Raw genomic sequence first — 18,749 nt, forward strand, 5'->3', positions numbered from 1 at the left:
TTGGCAGAAACAAGTGCAACAGATCAGAGATGTAAACAGAAAATGGTTTAGCAGAATCTTTGCGACAAAAAAGTTACATAATTTCATGAAGCCAACTTGTATCTTGCAAAATGATTAATATATTGGACATTTCAACAAGAAAATATGCTCTGTTGTGATTGACCAGCCACAGCTATAGATATTTTGGTATCGAAAGTTCTTTCTTTAAATACTACATAGTTCAATTATTAAATGAAAACAGGATTAAGGCACACACAATTCTTAAATGTAAATAAAAATTTATTGGCTAAAGGTTAAATCTGACAATCTAACTATTTCAATAAAATAGTATTTAAAATTAACCACTCACTGTACAACTGTAGAATTACAGAAGGAAAACTACATCACAAACCTGATGTATTTACAACATTAGCAAAACAATGGTTACTCGCATCATTATGCACAACAATGGCTTTCTGTCAAATTTTAATAAGTCACTGGATAAAAGTGCACCTCCTCCTTGCTGTTTTTTGATAAAGAAAGTATTGCACTGATATTGACAGAAACTGTTACAAGGACTTGGTCCCTTCCTTCATCTAACATCAGGAGAAATGATTGTCTTAGTTTTACAGATCTGTGAATTGACAAACAAGAGGTGCAATCTAGGACTTTAAATGAAACAGAATTGTGTTAATGTTCCTGAATATTTAAAACAAATAATTGCATCATACCAGTAAACAGAGATTAGACATGAATCAGAAAAACTATGTACCATTCTCTGTTTGTACAGGATTAAGCATGTTAAATTGTGTGTAAGTGTATGTACAATTTTTCTATTAACAGATATTTTAGTTACTAAAATGCATACTACCTGAGATCCAAATTCATTGGATTCTTCATTTTCTGCTGAGTTAAAACATATTAGAATCAATATTTGACCTAAATACAGGCTGAGGAGACACACATCAAGTCACGTGAAGCTGCTAAAATATCCATTTATACGAACATGAAATTTAAAAAATTGTCTGGTCCAATTTCAAATTTGCCCTTACATTTGGAATTTAAGTCAGCTACACAGTGAGCTGAGGGACAAAGATGCCTTATTTAGCCACAATGAATTGATTTTCCATATTATGCAATGCAGGAAAAACAAATTGGGAGTCAGAGCTAAAATGCCTGTTCTTTCTTAATTCAGTTATTTATTGTGCAGAAAATTTCCATACAGTGCAGGGTCAAACCCAAATCCATAAAAGGCATTGTGAATCAGCACTGCTGGGCTAACAAGGGAAAAAGAAAGTCTTGATTGTGACAGTGGGCCCTGTGGAAAGTGTGCATGTGTGGACATTGGCTGAGGGTAGACCAGACTCAACTATAATGGCCCCAAAGTAGAACAGCCTGCCAACAATCATCTTGGTCACACCTAAAGAATCAACACTTGCAGGAGGCAAGAGGATGGCCGGCATATATGTAAATCGCACCCAACAAGCGCCTTCAGGAGAAAAGAGAAAATTGGGAGAGGAGGATTAAGGAAGACAAAGGACTGAATTATTGCACTTTCATAGGATTTATCGCAGATACAGTCTCAGTAAGGTGTCATAGTAAATTTCCAGATCTGTTACAACTCTGCTGAGTAATACAGGACTAAATTACTACTAGTCTGCACCAGAACAGCACTGAAGACATCCAAGACTGCTTAAATATAGAGCTCATAAAAAAGATGCAGAGCTTCTCTGCTGAAATACAGGAATTTATGATTTTTCACATTTTTGGCTCAGCTGAACCAAGCATCTTGGGCAATGACATGGATCAAGTCACTTATTTCTCAATCCATTACAATCTACACTGCTTTAATGAAGGGGGAGGAGATGATTAACTGGGGTGATGCAATGATCTGTTCAATGGACTACAGACACTGCAGGAAATGAATGGATTGGAAATTATGGAACAATAGGAAAATGGGAGCTCTGAACTGGAATTAAATCAAATGCAGTTTCGTCACTTTATTTATATCATCCTCAATCCTAAACCAAAATTGATTTTAATTCACAATTTCAAACATATGTACAAACAAGTAAAGCTACACTCATTCAGTATCCGCTCAGCCAGTAAAATGGTCGACATGACTCTTAAAACAATTACAGGAAAAGATATTTTACATTTAAAAGATAGGTTATATCCATAAAATATTTACCATGTTAATACTGAACAAATTTTCAACCTAACAAAGCAGGTGAATTTCAGGAGCTTATAATTCTAGTTTTAAGGCACTATCAATGGGCTTCAAAATTTAACCAATTAACCTTTTGCCCTGAGACAACTGCTTCAACACTTATCTATTGTGCAAATAGAAACTTTTTAAGAAGTTAATCCTAAAACCAAAATTCTTACAAAAACATCTCTTGCTGTTTGCGACATAAAACAACAAAGATTAGATCAAATCAGATAGTTTTCAAATAATTCTGCCCTTAATATCATCAATTTCAAACTGAAAAATTTGAGATGCACTGAGGCTAAAATAATGTGGCCTATGGTGTCTTTTTCTTAATAACATGTGTGTTGACTCCAGTTCTTCCCTCATTTATCCAGCTCTTGACAGATTATGTGTGAATTATAAATGCTTCTGGAACACTACCAATTAAGTACTGTACTTGGATGTAAACATAAGGTTTCATTACTGCAACCTTAAGAAATGTCACAATTTCATCTTCTGTCACAAAATAGTTTAAATAAAAATATAGACAACAAACTAATGTTGGAAATTTATCCATTGTTGCTCAACATAAAAAGTGGATGCTAATCAGCTGTCAGCCATAACAATGAAACTCCTTCCAACATGCATATAACTGTCAGAAATATTAATGCTCACTGCCATAATTTGTAGGCTTTTAAGATTCAGGTAGAATTTGTAAAATCTTACTGAGGAACTTGGACAAATTTGAGGTGGTTTAGATTGTATTGTAATTCTACCCTAAAATGCTAACAGGTTAGTTGTCATTCTACATTTGAACTCTTCGTTTGTGCTGCTAATAGCTAGTTTTGGAATGTAAACGGAAAATTGAACTATTGATTCTGAAGAACAAACACAATCTGGACAATTCCAGTAGACCATATTCAACAGTGCTGTCCTAGAAGCAATACAAAAAGCACATTGGCATAAGGTGTACGATAATGAAGGCAACTTTTACATGGTTTGTTCATTAAAAAGGGAACCACTAACAGTACAGGGTATATCAGGTGCTCTGGTGAAGCAGAATGATTGAGAGCCTTCTGTAGCTACACAACATATAATAGTTGTGTGCAGTACCGTAGATGTTCTCAAGAGTACATTATGTAATGGGTACTTTATAAAAAGAAACATTAGCTGGAGCTTCTCTGCAAACTCAACAACTTACTTGTATAACATCTTACTTCTACTTCAGTCATGTATTTGCAAGGCGGTTAGTATCTGAAAACAAGGTCTGTGCATAGTCCTTAGTTTGAGATGCATACGTAGATCAGTAGAATTCCAACACTGGGAAAAATATGTGGCCAGCTCATCAGTATACTGGCACACACTAGTCACCAAAATCTGAAAATTCCATGCATGACCAGGCATGCGCAGACCTAAAGTTCTTAATTCTGTAGCAGTTCTATAGGCTGACATAACAATATATCCTGTAGCTGTTGCAGAGTGGGACAGTCAACTATCACTGTGCTATTAATGGGAATATGGGCTACAGGACAGCTCTGTCCCTGTGCTGCTTGCTATACTGCCATCTTATTGCTGTGCACACACAGACACTGCATAGTTTCACTGTAACAAAATACAGACACAACAAAATTGTACAATATTCAGCAGTTCTAGTTCTCTGGAAGCCTTTACAAAGAAGTATCTTTCATAAGTCTCCATCTGAAGGTGGTTGACAGAGCCGGTATAGTCTAAGAGGAAATAAAAAAAATTACTAATGAAGTACATTTTCAAATTTACAATCTTTCTCGTGCTAATGAAGAACAAAATACATTCCTTCAATATGCTAAGTGGAGATAAGCACAGCCCAAGTAGAGCTGGTCTTGGGCCTTCAGTACAGCTGGTTATATGCTTCCCAGATTATTAACACATGACACGGAGGGTGAAACTGTTCTTTGGTGATAGAACAAAACCGGCAAATTGGCAGCCCATTTTGCACCATGCCCAATTTTTTCATCCCATTGACTACCAATTCACAATTGCCCATTTCACTCTACCCCAAAGGCCAATTTTGCCTCCTGTATCCCAAATGGAAGTCAACTTCCCTTAACAGAAAATCAGAAGTGTCCTTTATTCCCCTGCCCAATAAATTCTGCTACATCTGTTTCACAATATTTTCTAATACTGGAATCAGAACAAAAGAAATTATTGAGCATTGCCTACCCAATTGAATTTATATGTATTCAATATCAGCTACAGTTATAATGGTTTATGGGTGAGAAGTGGGTGTTAATTAAGAAATTCACATTTCCCTCAAATGCCCAAGCAAATTCAGGCTTATACACAAATGAACTAACCCCTTTTCAAATAAGTTACTGTAAAATCAATCAGATCATCAATATAATGATCTGGATCCCAATAATTAGTTTTCATTGCTCACAGTTTACCAGCAGGCTGGGACATAGCTCAGGGCCAAGACTGCTAAAATATTCTTACACGGAAAAAGTGTTTCAGCCTCCTAAAATACTCATCACTTAACCTTGTGGCATTACATAGAGTGTTCTTGGCTGTTAATTAGTTGCCTAATCTTATCATGCCATATCTCAAGCTGGCAATTACTGAAATCAAAGGCAAAAACCTGTATGTATACATTGGTTTAAAGTTACATCCCTTGTAAGCAGCTTTATTTAAAATAAATTTGTTCTTTTATATAGAATGATAGCTTTTTGTGACTATCACCCCATTATTCATTTGTCAATTTTATCTAAACATCAACTTGCATTTATATAGCATCTTTAATGCACTTCGCAGGAATATTACGAAGTACAAAGTCACATAAGAACATTAGGACAAGTGACCAAAAACGTGGTCAAAGAGGTAGGTTTCGGGGAGGGACTTGAAAAAGTAGTGAGGGAGAGGCGCCGAAGTAAGAAATTCCAGAACTTAGGGCTCAGTCAGCTGAAAGTCCAGCTGCCAAAAGTAGAGTGATTAAAATCGAGAATATGCAAGAGATCAGAGTTGGAGGATCGCAGAAGTATCAGAGAATCAAAGGGCTAGAAGAGGTTACAGAGATATGGAGGAGTAAAGCCATAGGAGGATTTGAAAATAAGAATTTTAAAAGCAAGGTGCTGCTGGACCGGTAGCCAATGCAAGTCAATGAGCACAGGGATGGTAGGTGAATGGAACTTAGTGCAAGTTAGGATACGGGCAGCAGAGTTTTGAATGAGTTCAAGTTTATGAAGGGTGTAAGATAGGAGAACACAAGAATAATCGAGTCTAACTGTGACAAAGATTTCACCAGCAAGTGAGTTAAGGCATGGGCGGAGACAAGCAACATTGCAGAGATGGAGAGGATGCGGTCAGAAGCTTAACTCATGGTCAAATAGGATGCCAAGGCTGTGAATAGTCTAGTTCTACCTCAGACAGCGAGAAAGGAAAGGGTTGGAGTCAGTGGCAAAGAAATGGAATTTGTTATAGGGACTGGTGACAATAGCATTGATCTTCCCAATATTTAGTTGTAGGAAGTTTCTGCTCTTCTAGAACAAGATATTAGATAAGCAGTGTCTCTGATTTGTCACAATGGAGATGTTGAGGTGGCGAGGTGGAGCTGGCGAGGTGGAGCTGGCATCAGCATACATTTGGAACTTAACATTGTGTTTTGGATGATTTTGATGATGGCCAGCATGTAGATGATGTAGAAGGGGCCCAAGGATAGATCCTTTGGGGACACCGGAGCTAACCAAGCAGAAGCAGGAAGAGAAAAGACATTACAGGTGATTCTCAGGGTACAACTAGATTGAAACAAATGAAAACAGGCAAGGGCAGTCCAGTCGAGTTGTACGATGGAGGAGAGACAATGGAGGAGGATGTGTAATCAAGCATGTCAACGGTTGCCGACAGGTCCAGGAAGATCATAGGAAATAGGAGTAGGCCATTCAGCCCATCAAGCCTGCTCCACCATTCAACCGGATCCTGGTGGACCATCTACCTCTACACAGTTTTTCCCCCACTATCCCCATATCCATTGATGTTGTTGGTATTCAGAAATCTATCAATTTCTGTCTTGAACATGTTCAAATGACTGAGCTTCCACAGTTCTCTGGGGTAGAGAATTCCACAGATTCATCACCCTCTGCGTAAAGAAATTCCTCCTCATCTCAGTCTTAAATGGCCTGCCCCTTATTCTGAGACTGTATCCCCTTGTCCTAGACTCACCAGTAAGAGGAAACATCCTATCCATATCTACCGTGTCACGCACGCCCTGTAAGAATTTTGTAAGTTTCAATGAGATCACTTCTCATTCATCAAAATTCTGGAGAATACAGGCCCAGTTTCTGCAATCTTTCCTCATAAGACAATCCCGCCATCTCAGGTATTAGTCTGATGAACCTTCGTTGCATTCCCTCTATGGCAAGTATATCCTTCCTTAGATAAGGGGAGCAAAACTGTATACAATACTCCAGGTGTGGTCTCACCAAGGCTCTATGCAATTGCTGCAAGACATCTTTACTCCTGTATTCAAATCCCCTTGCAATGAAGGCCAACATACCAATTGCTTTCTTAATTGCTTGCTGCACCTGCATGCTAGCTTTTAGTGACTCATGAACAAGGGCACCCAGGTCTCTTTGCACAGCAACACTTCCCAACCGCTCACCATTTAAGAAATATTCTGCCTTCCTGTTTTTTTCTACCAAAGTGGATCACTTCACATTTATTCACATTATATTCCATCTGCCATGTTCTTGCCCATTTACTTAGCCTGTCTAAATCCCCTCGAAGTCTCCTTACATCTTCCTCACAACTTACATTCCCCTCCTAGTTTTGTGTCATCTGCAAATTTGGAAATATTACAATTGGTCCCCATATCCAAATCATTTATGTAGATTGTAAACAGCTGCAGCCCAAGCACTGATGCTTGTGGTATCCCACTAGTAACAGCCTGCCATCCTGAGAATGACCCGATTATTCCTACTCTCTGCTTTCTGTCTGTTAACCAATTCTCAATCCATTGAAGTATATTACCTCCAATCCCATGTGCTCTAATTTTGTTTACTAACCTCCTGTATGGGATCTTACCATAAGCCTTCTGAAAATCCAAATACACCACATCCACTGTTCTCTTATCTATGCTACAAGTAACATCCTCAAAAAACTCCAACAGGTTTGTCAAACATGATTTCCCTTTCACAAATCTATGTTGACTCTCCCCAATCATATCATCATTTTCCAAGTGTCCAGTTATCTCATCCTTTATAATAGATTCTAACATTTTCCCTACTACTGATATGAAACTAACAGGTCTGTTGTTCTCAGTTTTCTCTCTCGCTCCCTTTTTGAATAGTGGGGTTACATTTGCTACTTTCCAGTCTACAGGAACTCTTCCAGAGTCTGTAGAATTTTGAAAGATAACGACCAATGCATCCACTATCTCTATAGCCAACTCCTTCAATACTCCGGGATGTAACTCATCTGGTCCAGGGGATTTATCAACTCTTAATCCAATTAATTTTTCGAGTATTACCTCGTTACTGATACTACTTTCAGTTCCTCAGTTTTACAAGTCCCTTGGTTCCCTAGTATTTCTGGGAGTTTTTTGTGTCTTCCTCCGTGAAGACAGACACAAAGTAATTGTTTAGTCTCTCCGCCATTTCCTCATTCTCCACCACAAACTCTCCTGTCTCTGCCTGCACGTTTTTCCTTGCTAATCATTTCCTTTTTAACATACCTAAGGAAACTTTTACAGTCCACCTTTATGTTTCTAGCTAGCTCACATTCATAATCTCTTTTCTCTATCAGTTTCTTGCTCTTCCTTTGTTGGACTCTAAATAGCTCCCAATCCTCTGGCTTACCACTTTTTCTGGCAACCTTATAAGCCACTTCCTTTGACCTAATGCAATCCATAACTTATTTTGTTAGCCACGGTTGATTCACCTTTCCTGTTGGGATTTTATATCTTAAAGGATTTTTTTTTTTTATTATTCGTTCTTGGGATGTGGGCATCACTGGCTAGGCCAGCATTTATTACTCATCCCTAATTGCCCTTTTCTGAGTGGCTTGCCAGGGCATTTCAGAGGGCATTTAAGAGTCAACCACATTGCTGTGGGCCTGGAGGCACATGTAGACCAGACCAGGTAAGGACGGCAGAGTTCCTTCCCTAAAGGACATTAGTGAACCAGATGGGTTTTTGCAACAATCGACAATGGTTTCATGGTCACCATTCAACTAGCTTTATAATTCCAGATTTATTCAGTGAATTCAAAAGTCAGCAAATTCAAAATTCAGCATCTGCCATGGTGAGATTCGAACCCATGTCCCCAGAGCATTAGCCTGGGCCTCTGGATTACTAGTCCAGTGACATTACCACTACACCACTGCCTCCTCATTTGTTGTAAAGGAGGATAGTTGACTATGGTCACATGTTTAGAGATACAGCACTGAAACAGGCCCTTCGGCCCACCGAGTCCGTGCCGATCATCAACCACCCATTTATACTAATGCTACACTAATCCCATATTCCTACCACATCCCCACCTGTCCCTATATTTCCCTCCCACCTACCTACACTAGGGGCAATTGCTAATGGCCAATTTACCTATCAACCTGCAAGTCTTTGGCATGTGGGAGGAAACCGGAGCACCCGGAGAAAACCCACGCAAACACAGGGAGAACTTGCAAACTCCACACAGGCAGTACCCAGAATTGAACCCGGGTCACTGGAGCTGTGAGGCTGCGGTGCTAACCACTGCGCCACCCATTTGTGACTTTGTTGAGGGACGTCTGTTTCAGTGCTGTGGCAGTGGTGGCAACTTGATGGGAAGGGTTCAAATTAGGATTGTGGAAAAGAAAGGCATGATTTGGCAGGCAACAACACGTTCAAGGCCTAGAAAGAAAACAGCATTTTAAAATAGTGAGAGTTTTGAAATATTTGACATTCCTAATGTTGACTAACTGGGATAAAAATTCTGAAAATTGTACTTTTGTTGTTCCTGGCTGAACTAGAAGGAATAACTTCTCAAATTTGACACAGAATACATTAACAGCATATCCATTTATAACTTACCTTGGTACAGATTGTGGCATCTGATCCATTACTTTCAAATTTTTGGCTGAGTTCTCAACCCTTGCACCCTGTAGAAATAAAAAGAATCTCTTGTTCTCAAATAAGGATAATTGAGCTGCATACTCATAACAGTTTAGAATTGAAAACTATTAGGCACATGTCTTGAATCCATTTAATTGGTATTTGAGGATTTTACCTGTTTTCTCATAATGTCCGTGGCCTGCATGATGCATCTAGGTAAAAGTCCATGACTACGAGCCAAAATAACTGCTTGTTCCAGGGTCACACTTAAAGTACTCCTGAGCAGATGAAAATATCAGGACAATTAACATACCCTCTGGATTACAACAAAGACAAACATCTTCTGCATGATCTGCTCTGTTCAGCAGGAAAAAACAAATGAGCTGATCATCACAGCAAATCCCACTAAAGAGATCAAATCCTTTTTAAGAGCTATTTCATGTTTTTCTAAAGCAAATCCATCAATATACAAGATGAACTCTCCAAGAATAGAATTTTGGTCCCAAAAACTAAAATTATATCCTGTCCTCCTCCCTATATGTCAAAAAAAGTAACCGGAGAATTAAACAACAAACATCACTGTCACGTAAATGAACTTTTTTGTGGCCTTGAAACTGTTCAAAAGTTTGCCCGTGGTGAGATTACAGAGATGATTCACTGGCATTCTGAACGACAATCAGCAAATATTCCTCATCAGGTGCAACCATTTGGAAATTTTGATGTTACTTCATGGGCTTATAGGAAAACAAACATTTATTATTGTTTGCTCAAAGTGCTGAAAATTTATAGCACTATTTTGGAAAAGTCAGTGTCTTAGAACAACTTCAGCACTGTGCAGTTACTTAATTGTATAAAAATGCTGAAAATAATTTAAGCAACACATTGCTGTTATGGTTGGTTGATTAGGTACATGACATAAATCACACTATAACTATGTGCTCAGACCAACTTGAGGCGAAAGCACTGTGGAATTGGCAGATTAAAACTGGGAATTTTGACAAAAAATACATTTGAATAGTGCACTAACACGTCCATTGATGTTCGTTTTTATATGGCAGCTGGCAGGGTACAATTAATATAAATGCAGTACACTAGAACCAGAATAGTTTTTTTTTTAAAAAACAGATCTGCAATCTCACAAAAATGTATGAAACAGCACCAGTAAAACACCTTAAAGGATAGCATTAATTTTTTGAAACTCGAAATTTAAACTTTGAGATTGTATAAAAACAGTAAAGATGGAAGAAACTATATCAGGTGTTAGAATATAGAATTAACCAGAGGTTGTATCTTGCAAGTAAAGCTTGGACTGTGGCAAATACTCTGAAAATACTCAATAATCGTAGACTACTGGATAATCAAAAATGTGAGGGGGTCAGTTTTGGACGACATGCTCTGCTGTACCAGTAACTAATGTTACGTGCTGGCTTAATTGCATTTCTGCACACCTCTAGATAACAAAGATATTTCAAAAGCCAGGTAGAACAGAAGATTCCACTTGTAATAAGTTTATGCTAAAGAACTTGTATTTATACAGTGATGCTTACATAAACAGGATATCCCAAAGGATATCCAACTAATTAATTTTGAAATGTAGTCATAGAATCAGAGAAAGTTTATGCCACTTGGCCCATCGTGTCACTTATGCTGGCTAAAAGGCAACCAATTTGCTCTCAGCAAGTTCTCAAACAGTGAGATAAATGACCAGATAGTCTTTTTTTTTTTAAAGTGGTTTTGGTTAAAGGATAAATATTGATCAGGACACAGACTTCTCTGTTGCTCTTTTAACCCTACCTTGAACAGACAACCAGGGCCTCGGCTTAACAGCCAAACAGCCGCTTTAGAATAATAAAGTACTCTCATTAAGTTTTACAATAAACCCCTCTCACATCAAACTTCTACACCAAATGCAATACTAAAGTTCACTGTCTCCAGTGCAACACAACAGCTGGCTTTTGATTTGCACTAGTCTGCACGTGATGTATTCATCACATCAGTGGCTGTCCACGATTCTCAAGATTTGTAGCATTTACAGTGTTGCAAAACATGGGCCTCATCTCCACAGTGCTCGGATTCTGCAAAAAAACCCAGCTGCAATGTACCAAGGCTGCTGATGAACTTAAATTTGGCTCATTTATATTCCAAGTCAAATTTCAGAGCATAGGTAAGAACACAAAAAGCAACACATTAAAAGCTGCAAAGGTCATTTCAATTTTCTGCCTTCTGACCTTCCTCAGTACTACTGAGAACGATCATTTATTCAGGGAGTGCTGCATGTTGTTAGGTTAATATTATAATACTGACTTTTCTAGTAGACTGAAGAGACCACGTCTGCTGACTAGGTCAAAGGCTTTGGCGAGGTCAATGAAAGCAATGTAGGGGGGCATCTGCTGTTCGCGGCATTTCTCCTGTATCTGACGAAGGGAGAACAGCATGTCAACTGTCGATCTCTCTGCACGGAAGACACACTGTGCCTCAGGGTAGACGTGCTCGGCTAGCTTCTGGAGCCTGTTTAGAGCGACTCGAGCAAAGACTTTCCCCACTATGCTGAGCAGGGAGATTCCACGGTAGTTGTTGCAGTCACCGCGGTCACTCTTGTTTTTATAGAGGGTGATGATATTGGCATCGCGCATGTCCTGAGGTACTGCTCCCTCGTCCCAGCACAGGCATAGCAGTTCATGTAGTGCTGAGAGGATAGCAGGCTTGGCACTCTTGATTATTTCAGGGGTAATGCTGTCCTTCCCAGGGACTTTTCCGCTGGCTAGAGAATCAATGGCATCACTGAGTTCTGATTTGGTTGGCTGTATGTCCAGCTCATCCATGACTGGTAGAGGCTGGGCTGCATTGAGGGCAGTCTCAGTGACAACATTCTCCCTGGAGTACAGTTCTAGGTAGTGCTCAACCCAGCGGTCCATTTGTTTGCGTTGGTCAGTGATCGTGTCCCCTGATTTAGATTTGAGGGGGGCGATCTTCTTGATGGTTGGCCCAAAAGCTCTCTTAATGCCAGCATACATTCCTCTGATGTTTCCGGTGTCGGAGGCCAGCTGAATATGACTGCATAGGTGCTGCCAGTAGTCATTTGCGCAGCGCATGGCTGTTCTTTGTGCAGTGCTTCTGGCTGCTTTAAGGTGCTACGGATGTTAACTCGCTGGGGGCTTTCTTGTAGTTCAACAGTGCAGTGCGCTTAGCGGCTATGACAGGTTCTAGCTCTTCAAAGTGAGATTGAAACCAGTCTGCATTTCTCTTCGCACGTTTGCCGTAGGTGGTCAAAGCTGACTCATATATGGCATCTCTGATGTGGGCCCACTTGGTCTCAGCATCCCCTGTGGGAGTGTTTTGAAGGGCTGTTACAAGTGAATTTAGAAATTTTTGTAACAGCTGTGGATGAGAAATTCTGCTCGTGTTGATGCGCGGGTGGCCCTTCTGCTTGGAATGATGCAACTTCTTTGGTCTGAGCCTGACCTTGCTGCACACCAGGGAGTGGTCGGTGCCGCAGTCCGCACTGTGAAAGCTGCGTGTGATTTGAACACTGTTTAAGGAGGCTTGCCTTGTGACGATGAGGGCTGGCTGGTTCCAACGACGCGATCTTGGGTGCCTCTATGAAACCTGGTGACAGGGTTTAGTGTGAAAGAACGAGTTGATGATGCAGAGGTTATAATAGGTACACAACTCAAGCAGTCTCCGCCCGTTCTCATTCATCCTTCCAACGCCATAACGCCCAAGGCAGGAAGGCCATGAGTCATGGTCGGCCCCAACCCTGGCATTAAAGTCCCCCAGCAGGAACATAGAACATTACAGCGCAGTACAGGCCCTTCAGCCCTCGATGTTGCGCCGACCTGTGAAACCATCTGACCGACACTATTCCATTTTCATCCATATGTCTATCCAATGACCACTTAAATGCCCTTAAAGTTGGCGAGTCTACTACTGTTGCAGGCAGGGCGTTCCACGCCCCTACTACTCTCTGTGTAAAGAAACTACCTCTAACATCTGTCCTATATCTATCACCCCTCAACTTAAAGCGATGTCCCCTCGTGTTTGCCATCACCATCCGAGGAAAAAGACTCTCACTATCCACCCTATCAAACCCTCTAATTATCTTATATGTCTCTATTAAGTCACCTCTCCTCCTCCTTCTCTCTAACGAAAACAACCTCAAGTCCCTCAGCCTTTCCTCGTAAGACCTTCCCTCCATACCAGGCAACATCCTAGTAAATCTCCTCTGCACCTTTTCCAAAGCTTCCACATCCTTCCTATAATGCGGTGACCAGAACTGCACGCAATACTCCAGGTACGGCCGCACCAGAGTTCTGTACAGCTGCAGCATGACCTCGTGGCTCCTAAACTCGATCCCCCTACTAATAAAAGCTAACACACCATATGCCTTCTTAACAGCTCTATTAACCTGGGTGGCAACTTTCAGGGATTTATGTCCCTGGATACCAAGATCTCTCTTCTCATCTACACTACCAAGAATCTTCCCATTAGCCCAGTATTCTGCAATCCTGTTACTCCTTCCGAAGTGAATCACCTCACACTTTTCCGCATTAAACTCCATTTGCCATCTCTCAGCCCAGCTCTGCAGCCTATCTATGTCCCTCTGTAACCTACAACATCCTTCGGCACTATCCACAACTCCACCGACCTTCGTGTCATCCGCAAATTTACTAACCCACCCTTCTACACCCTCATCCAGGTCATTTATAAAAATGACAAACAGCAGTGGCCCCAAAACAGATCCTTGCGGTACACCACTAGAAACTATACTCCAGGATGAACATTTACCATCAACCATCACCCTCTGTCTTCTTTCAGCTAGCCAATTTCTGATCCAAAGCACTAATTCACCCTCAATCCCATACTACTGTATTTTCTGCAATAGCCTACCGTGGGGAACTTTATCAAACGCCTTACTGAAATCCATATACACCACATCCACGGCTTTACCCTCATCCACCTGTTTGGTCACCTTCTCGAAAAACTCAATAAGGTTTGTGAGGCACGACCTACCCTTCACAAAACCGTGCTGACTATCTCTAATGAACTTATTCTTTTCAAGATGATTATAAATCCTATCTCTTATAACCTTTTCCAACATTTTACCCACAACCGAAGTAAGGCTCACAGGTATATAATTACCAGGGCTGTCTCTACTCCCCTTCTTGAACAAGGGGACAACATTTGCTATCCTCCAGTCTTCTGGCACTATTCCTGTCGACAATGACGACATAAAAATCAAGGACAAAGGCTCTGCAATCTCCTCCCTGGCTTCCCAGAGAATCCTAGGATAAATCCCATCTGGCCCAGGGGACTTATCTATTTTCACACTTTCCAAAATTGCTAACACCTCCTCCTTGTGAACCTCAATCCCATCTAGCCTAGTAGTCTGTATCTCAGTATTCTCCTCGACAACATTTTCTTTCTCCACTGTAAATACTGACGAAAAATATTCATTTAACACTTCCCCTATCTCCTCCGATTCCACACACAACTTCCCACTACTATCCTTGATTGGCCCTAACCTATCTCTAGTCATTCTTTTATTCCTGATATACCTATAGAAAGCCTTAGGGTTTTCTTTGATCCTATCCGCCAATGACTTCTCGTGTCCTCTCCTTGCTCTTCTTATCTCTCCCTTTAGATCTTTCCTGGCTAGCTTGTAACTCTCAAGCGCCCTAACTGAGCCTTCACGTCTCATCCTAACATAAGCCTTCTTCTTCCTCTTGACAAGCTCTTCAACTTCTTTAGTAAACCACGGTTCCCTCGCTCGACAACTTCCTCCCTGCCTGACAGGTACATACTTATCAAGGACACGCAGTAGCTGCTCCTTGAATAAGCTCCACATTTCGATTGTTCCCATCCCCTGCAGTTTCCTTCCCCATCCTACGCATCCTAAATCTTGCCTAATCGCATCATAATTTCCTTTCCCCCAGCTATAATTCTTGCCCTGCTGTATATGCCTGTCCCTGCCCATCGCTAAGGTAAACCTAACCGAATTGTGATCACTATCACCAAAGTGCTCACCAACTTCTAAATCTAACACCTGGCCGGGTTCATTACCCAGTACCAAATCCAATGTGGCATCGCCCCTGGTTGGCCCGTCTACATACTGTGTCAGAAAACCCTCCTGCACACACTAGACAAAAACAGACCCATCTAAAGTACTCGAACTATAGTATTTCCAGTCAATATTTGGAAAGTTAAAGTCCCCCATAACCACTACCCTGTTACTCTCGCTCCTGTCAAGAATCATCTTTGCTATCCTTTCCTCTACATCTCTGGAACTATTTGGAGGTCTATAGAAAACTCCCAACAGGGTGACCTCTCCTCTCCTGTTTCTAACCTCGGCCCAGACTACCTCAGTAGACGAGTCCTCAAACGTCCTTTCTGCCGCTGTAATACTTTCCTTGATTAACAATGCCACACCCCCCCCTCTTTTACCATCTTCTCTGTTCTTAGTGAAACATCTAAATCCCAGAACCCGCAACATCCATTCCTGTCCCTGCTCTACCCATGTCTCTGAAATGGCCACAACATCGAGATCCCAGGTACCAACCCATGCTGCAAGCTCACCCACCTTATTCCGGATGCTCCTGGCGTTGAAGTAGACACATTTTAAACCAAGCTCTTGCTTGCCAGTGCCCTCTTGTGTCCTTATAACCTTATCCCTGACCTCACTACTCTCAACATCCTGCACACTGGAACTACAATTTAGGTTCCCATCCCCCTGCTGAATTAGTTTAAACCCCCCCGAAGAGCACTAGCAAATCTCCCCCCCAGAATATTGGTACCCCTCTGGTACAGGTGTTCGGAGTTGGGGATGCTGCTAATGATGTTATGGAGTTCCTCGTAGAACTGGTCTTTAGCTTCAGGTGGGGAGCAGAGTGTTGGAGCATAGATGCTGAGTAGGTGTACTGGACCAGAGGTGGTGAGCAGTCGGATGGACAGTATGCATTCCGAGCCATTTGAGGGAGGCTCTATCTGAGCAAGGAGTTTCTGATGGCGAAGCCCACTCCATGCTGTCTTGGTTCTTCAGGATCCCTGCCCTGCCAGAAGAAGGTGTAGTTTTGCTCTGCTAGAGATTCACTCGTGGGGAGGCGTGTCTCCTGAAGTGCTGCCATGTCCACATTGAGTCTACTGAGCTCGTTGTTAATGATGGCGGTCTTCCGAGAATCGTTGATTTGTGTAAGGTCTTCCGACAGGCCAGGACACATAGTTCTGATGTTCCAGCTTGCAAAGCGAAGGGCTGGTACCTTCTTTCCTTTTTTCATGTTGTTTGGTGCGGTGTTGCAGTCCACCTTTCGGGCAATGACCCTGAGCTCCAAGCACCCATTGAAGCAGGTGGACTGTGGCGGGACAGAACCTTATTGACCGGGGGCTGCCCGTTTTGAGGCGGGCGGTAGCTGTCCATTGAGGTGCGATGACCTCTCCCACCGACAAAGGCAACCCGTGGCGCCCAATCTCTACGCCAATTTAGCTGGACTTATAACCCGTAACTGCTGCCTTCCGTGTTGTTTCAGTCGCTGTGAGGCAACTATGGAGTGACCTCTCCATGGCGCATGCCTGGGCGAATGTATGGAGGTTGAGAGTTGCCCAATCGTCAAAACCCCCCTCTCGGCCTTTCTGGTGGGGTCCAAAGGAGTGCAGAGCACGACGTTTGGCACCGGTATGACTGCAGGAACTGCCGGAAACATGCCAACGGTGACACATGACCGCCTACGGGGTTCCGCTCCGGATTTTCTGTCGGGGTTTACTCCCTTAGCCTTGGTCTCTCCCGAGACGCCCACAAGGCAGTGGGGTTGTTAGGGCCCCTACACAGGTGTAGGATGATGCCGGTGGGAGGAGGGGGTGCGACGGGGTGGGGTGGAGGGAAGTGGGTGCGAGAGGGAGCTGGGAAGGGGGCTGTAAGGGGGTGGGGGGGGGGTGCAGGGGGAAGATGGTGCGAGGGGGGGCTGGGAAGGGGTTGTAATAAGCCATTTCCTCAGTTCCCACCATCGACGCCTGGAAATCCCCTTCGCGTCCTTCGAGAGGTGAGCGACATCCTCGTGCGCCAGTACCAGCATTGCCGACAGTGCGCTGCAGATGCTCTCCGAGCCATCTCCTGTGGGCGCTTTGAAGTTGCGGCCGAGGAGCCGTTCGTGGATTTTTGGGTGTTCGGGGCACCTTTCCGCAAGGCTACCCTAGGGAGCCGCTGCTCCTTCTTCTCTTCGATGGACTTACCGCACGCCGTGTCCGCGGACACTCTGGATGGATGTCCACCAAAGCTACTAAGTATCATCACCTCATTCCATGACAATATGAAAGGCACAATTCAACATGGCGGCACCTCATCAGACCCCTTTCCTATCCTGAGTGGTGTGAAACAGGGCTGTGTTCTCGCACCCACACTTTTTGGGATTTTCTTCTCCCTGCTGCTTTCACATGCGTTCAAGCCTTCTGAAGAAGGAGTTTTCCTCCACACAAGATCTGGGGGCAGGTTGTTCAACCTTGCACGTCTAAGAGTGAAGTCCAAAGTACGGAAAGTCCTCATCAGGGAACTCCTCTTTGCTGACGATGCTGCTTTAACATCTCACACTGAAGAGTGCCTGCAGAGTCTCATCGACAGGTTTGCGGCTGCCTGCAATGAATTTGGTCTAACCATCAGCCTCAAGAAAAGGAACATCATGGGGCAGGACGTCAGAGATGCTCCATCCATCAATATTGGCGACCACGCTCTGGAAGTGGTTCAAGAGTTCACCTACCTAGACTCAACTATCACCAGTAACCTGTCTCTAGATGCAGAAATCAACAAGTGCATGGGAAAGGCTTCCACTGCTATGTCCAGACTGGCCAAGAGAGTGTGGGAAAATGGTGCACTGACACGGAACACAAAGGTCCGAGTGTATCAAGCCTGTGTCCTCAGTACCTTGCTCTTTGGCAGCGAGGCCTGGACAACGTATGTCAGCCAAGAGCGACATCTCAATTCATTCCATCTTCGCTGCCGCTGGAGAATACTTGGCATCAGGTGGCAGGACCGTATCTCCAACACAGTAGTCCTCGAGGCGGCCAACATCCCCAGCTTATACACACTACTGAGTCAGCGGCGCTTGAGATGGCTTGGCCATGTGAGCTGCATGGAAGATGGCAGGATCCCCAAAGACACATTGTACAGCGAGCTTGCCACTGGTATCAGACACACCGGCCGTCCATGTCTCCGCTTCAAAGACATCTGCAAACGCGACATGAAGTCCTGTGACATTGTTCACAAGTCGTGGGAGTCAGTTGCTGGCGTTCGCCAGAGCTGGTGGGCAGTCATTAAGGCGGGGCTAAAGTGTGGCGAGTCGAAGAGACTTAGCAGTTGGCAGGAAAAAAGACAAAAGCGCAAGGAGAGAGCCAACTGTGTAACAGCCCCAACAATCAAATTTTTCTGCAGCACCTGTGGAAGAGCCTGTCACTCTAGAATTGACCTTTATAGCCACTCCAGGCGCTGCTCCACAAACCACTGACCACCTCCAGGTACTTACCCATTGTCTCCCGAGACAA

At 42.8% G+C, this 18,749-nt stretch overlaps 1 protein-coding gene across 2 annotated transcripts in view; it reads right to left on the reverse strand.

Moving 5' to 3' along the window:
• Nucleotides 1-258: 258 nt before the first annotated feature.
• Nucleotides 259-18,749, reverse strand: part of prex1 (phosphatidylinositol-3,4,5-trisphosphate-dependent Rac exchange factor 1) — a 270,479-nt gene continuing 251,988 nt past the window's right edge. For both annotated transcript variants that reach the window (XM_068048258.1, XM_068048259.1), the window contains exons 38-40: nt 9,403-9,505; nt 9,207-9,274; nt 259-3,897 (exon numbers count right to left, since the gene is read on the reverse strand). In XM_068048258.1, coding sequence (XP_067904359.1) covers nt 3,855-3,897; nt 9,207-9,274; nt 9,403-9,505 — 214 coding nt within the window. In that variant the 3' untranslated portion in view covers nt 259-3,854. The remainder of the gene's footprint in view (nt 3,898-9,206; nt 9,275-9,402; nt 9,506-18,749) is intronic.

This window comes from Heterodontus francisci, chromosome 16 (assembly GCF_036365525.1).
Source record: "Heterodontus francisci isolate sHetFra1 chromosome 16, sHetFra1.hap1, whole genome shotgun sequence".
Taxonomy (NCBI): Eukaryota; Metazoa; Chordata; class Chondrichthyes; order Heterodontiformes; family Heterodontidae; genus Heterodontus; species Heterodontus francisci.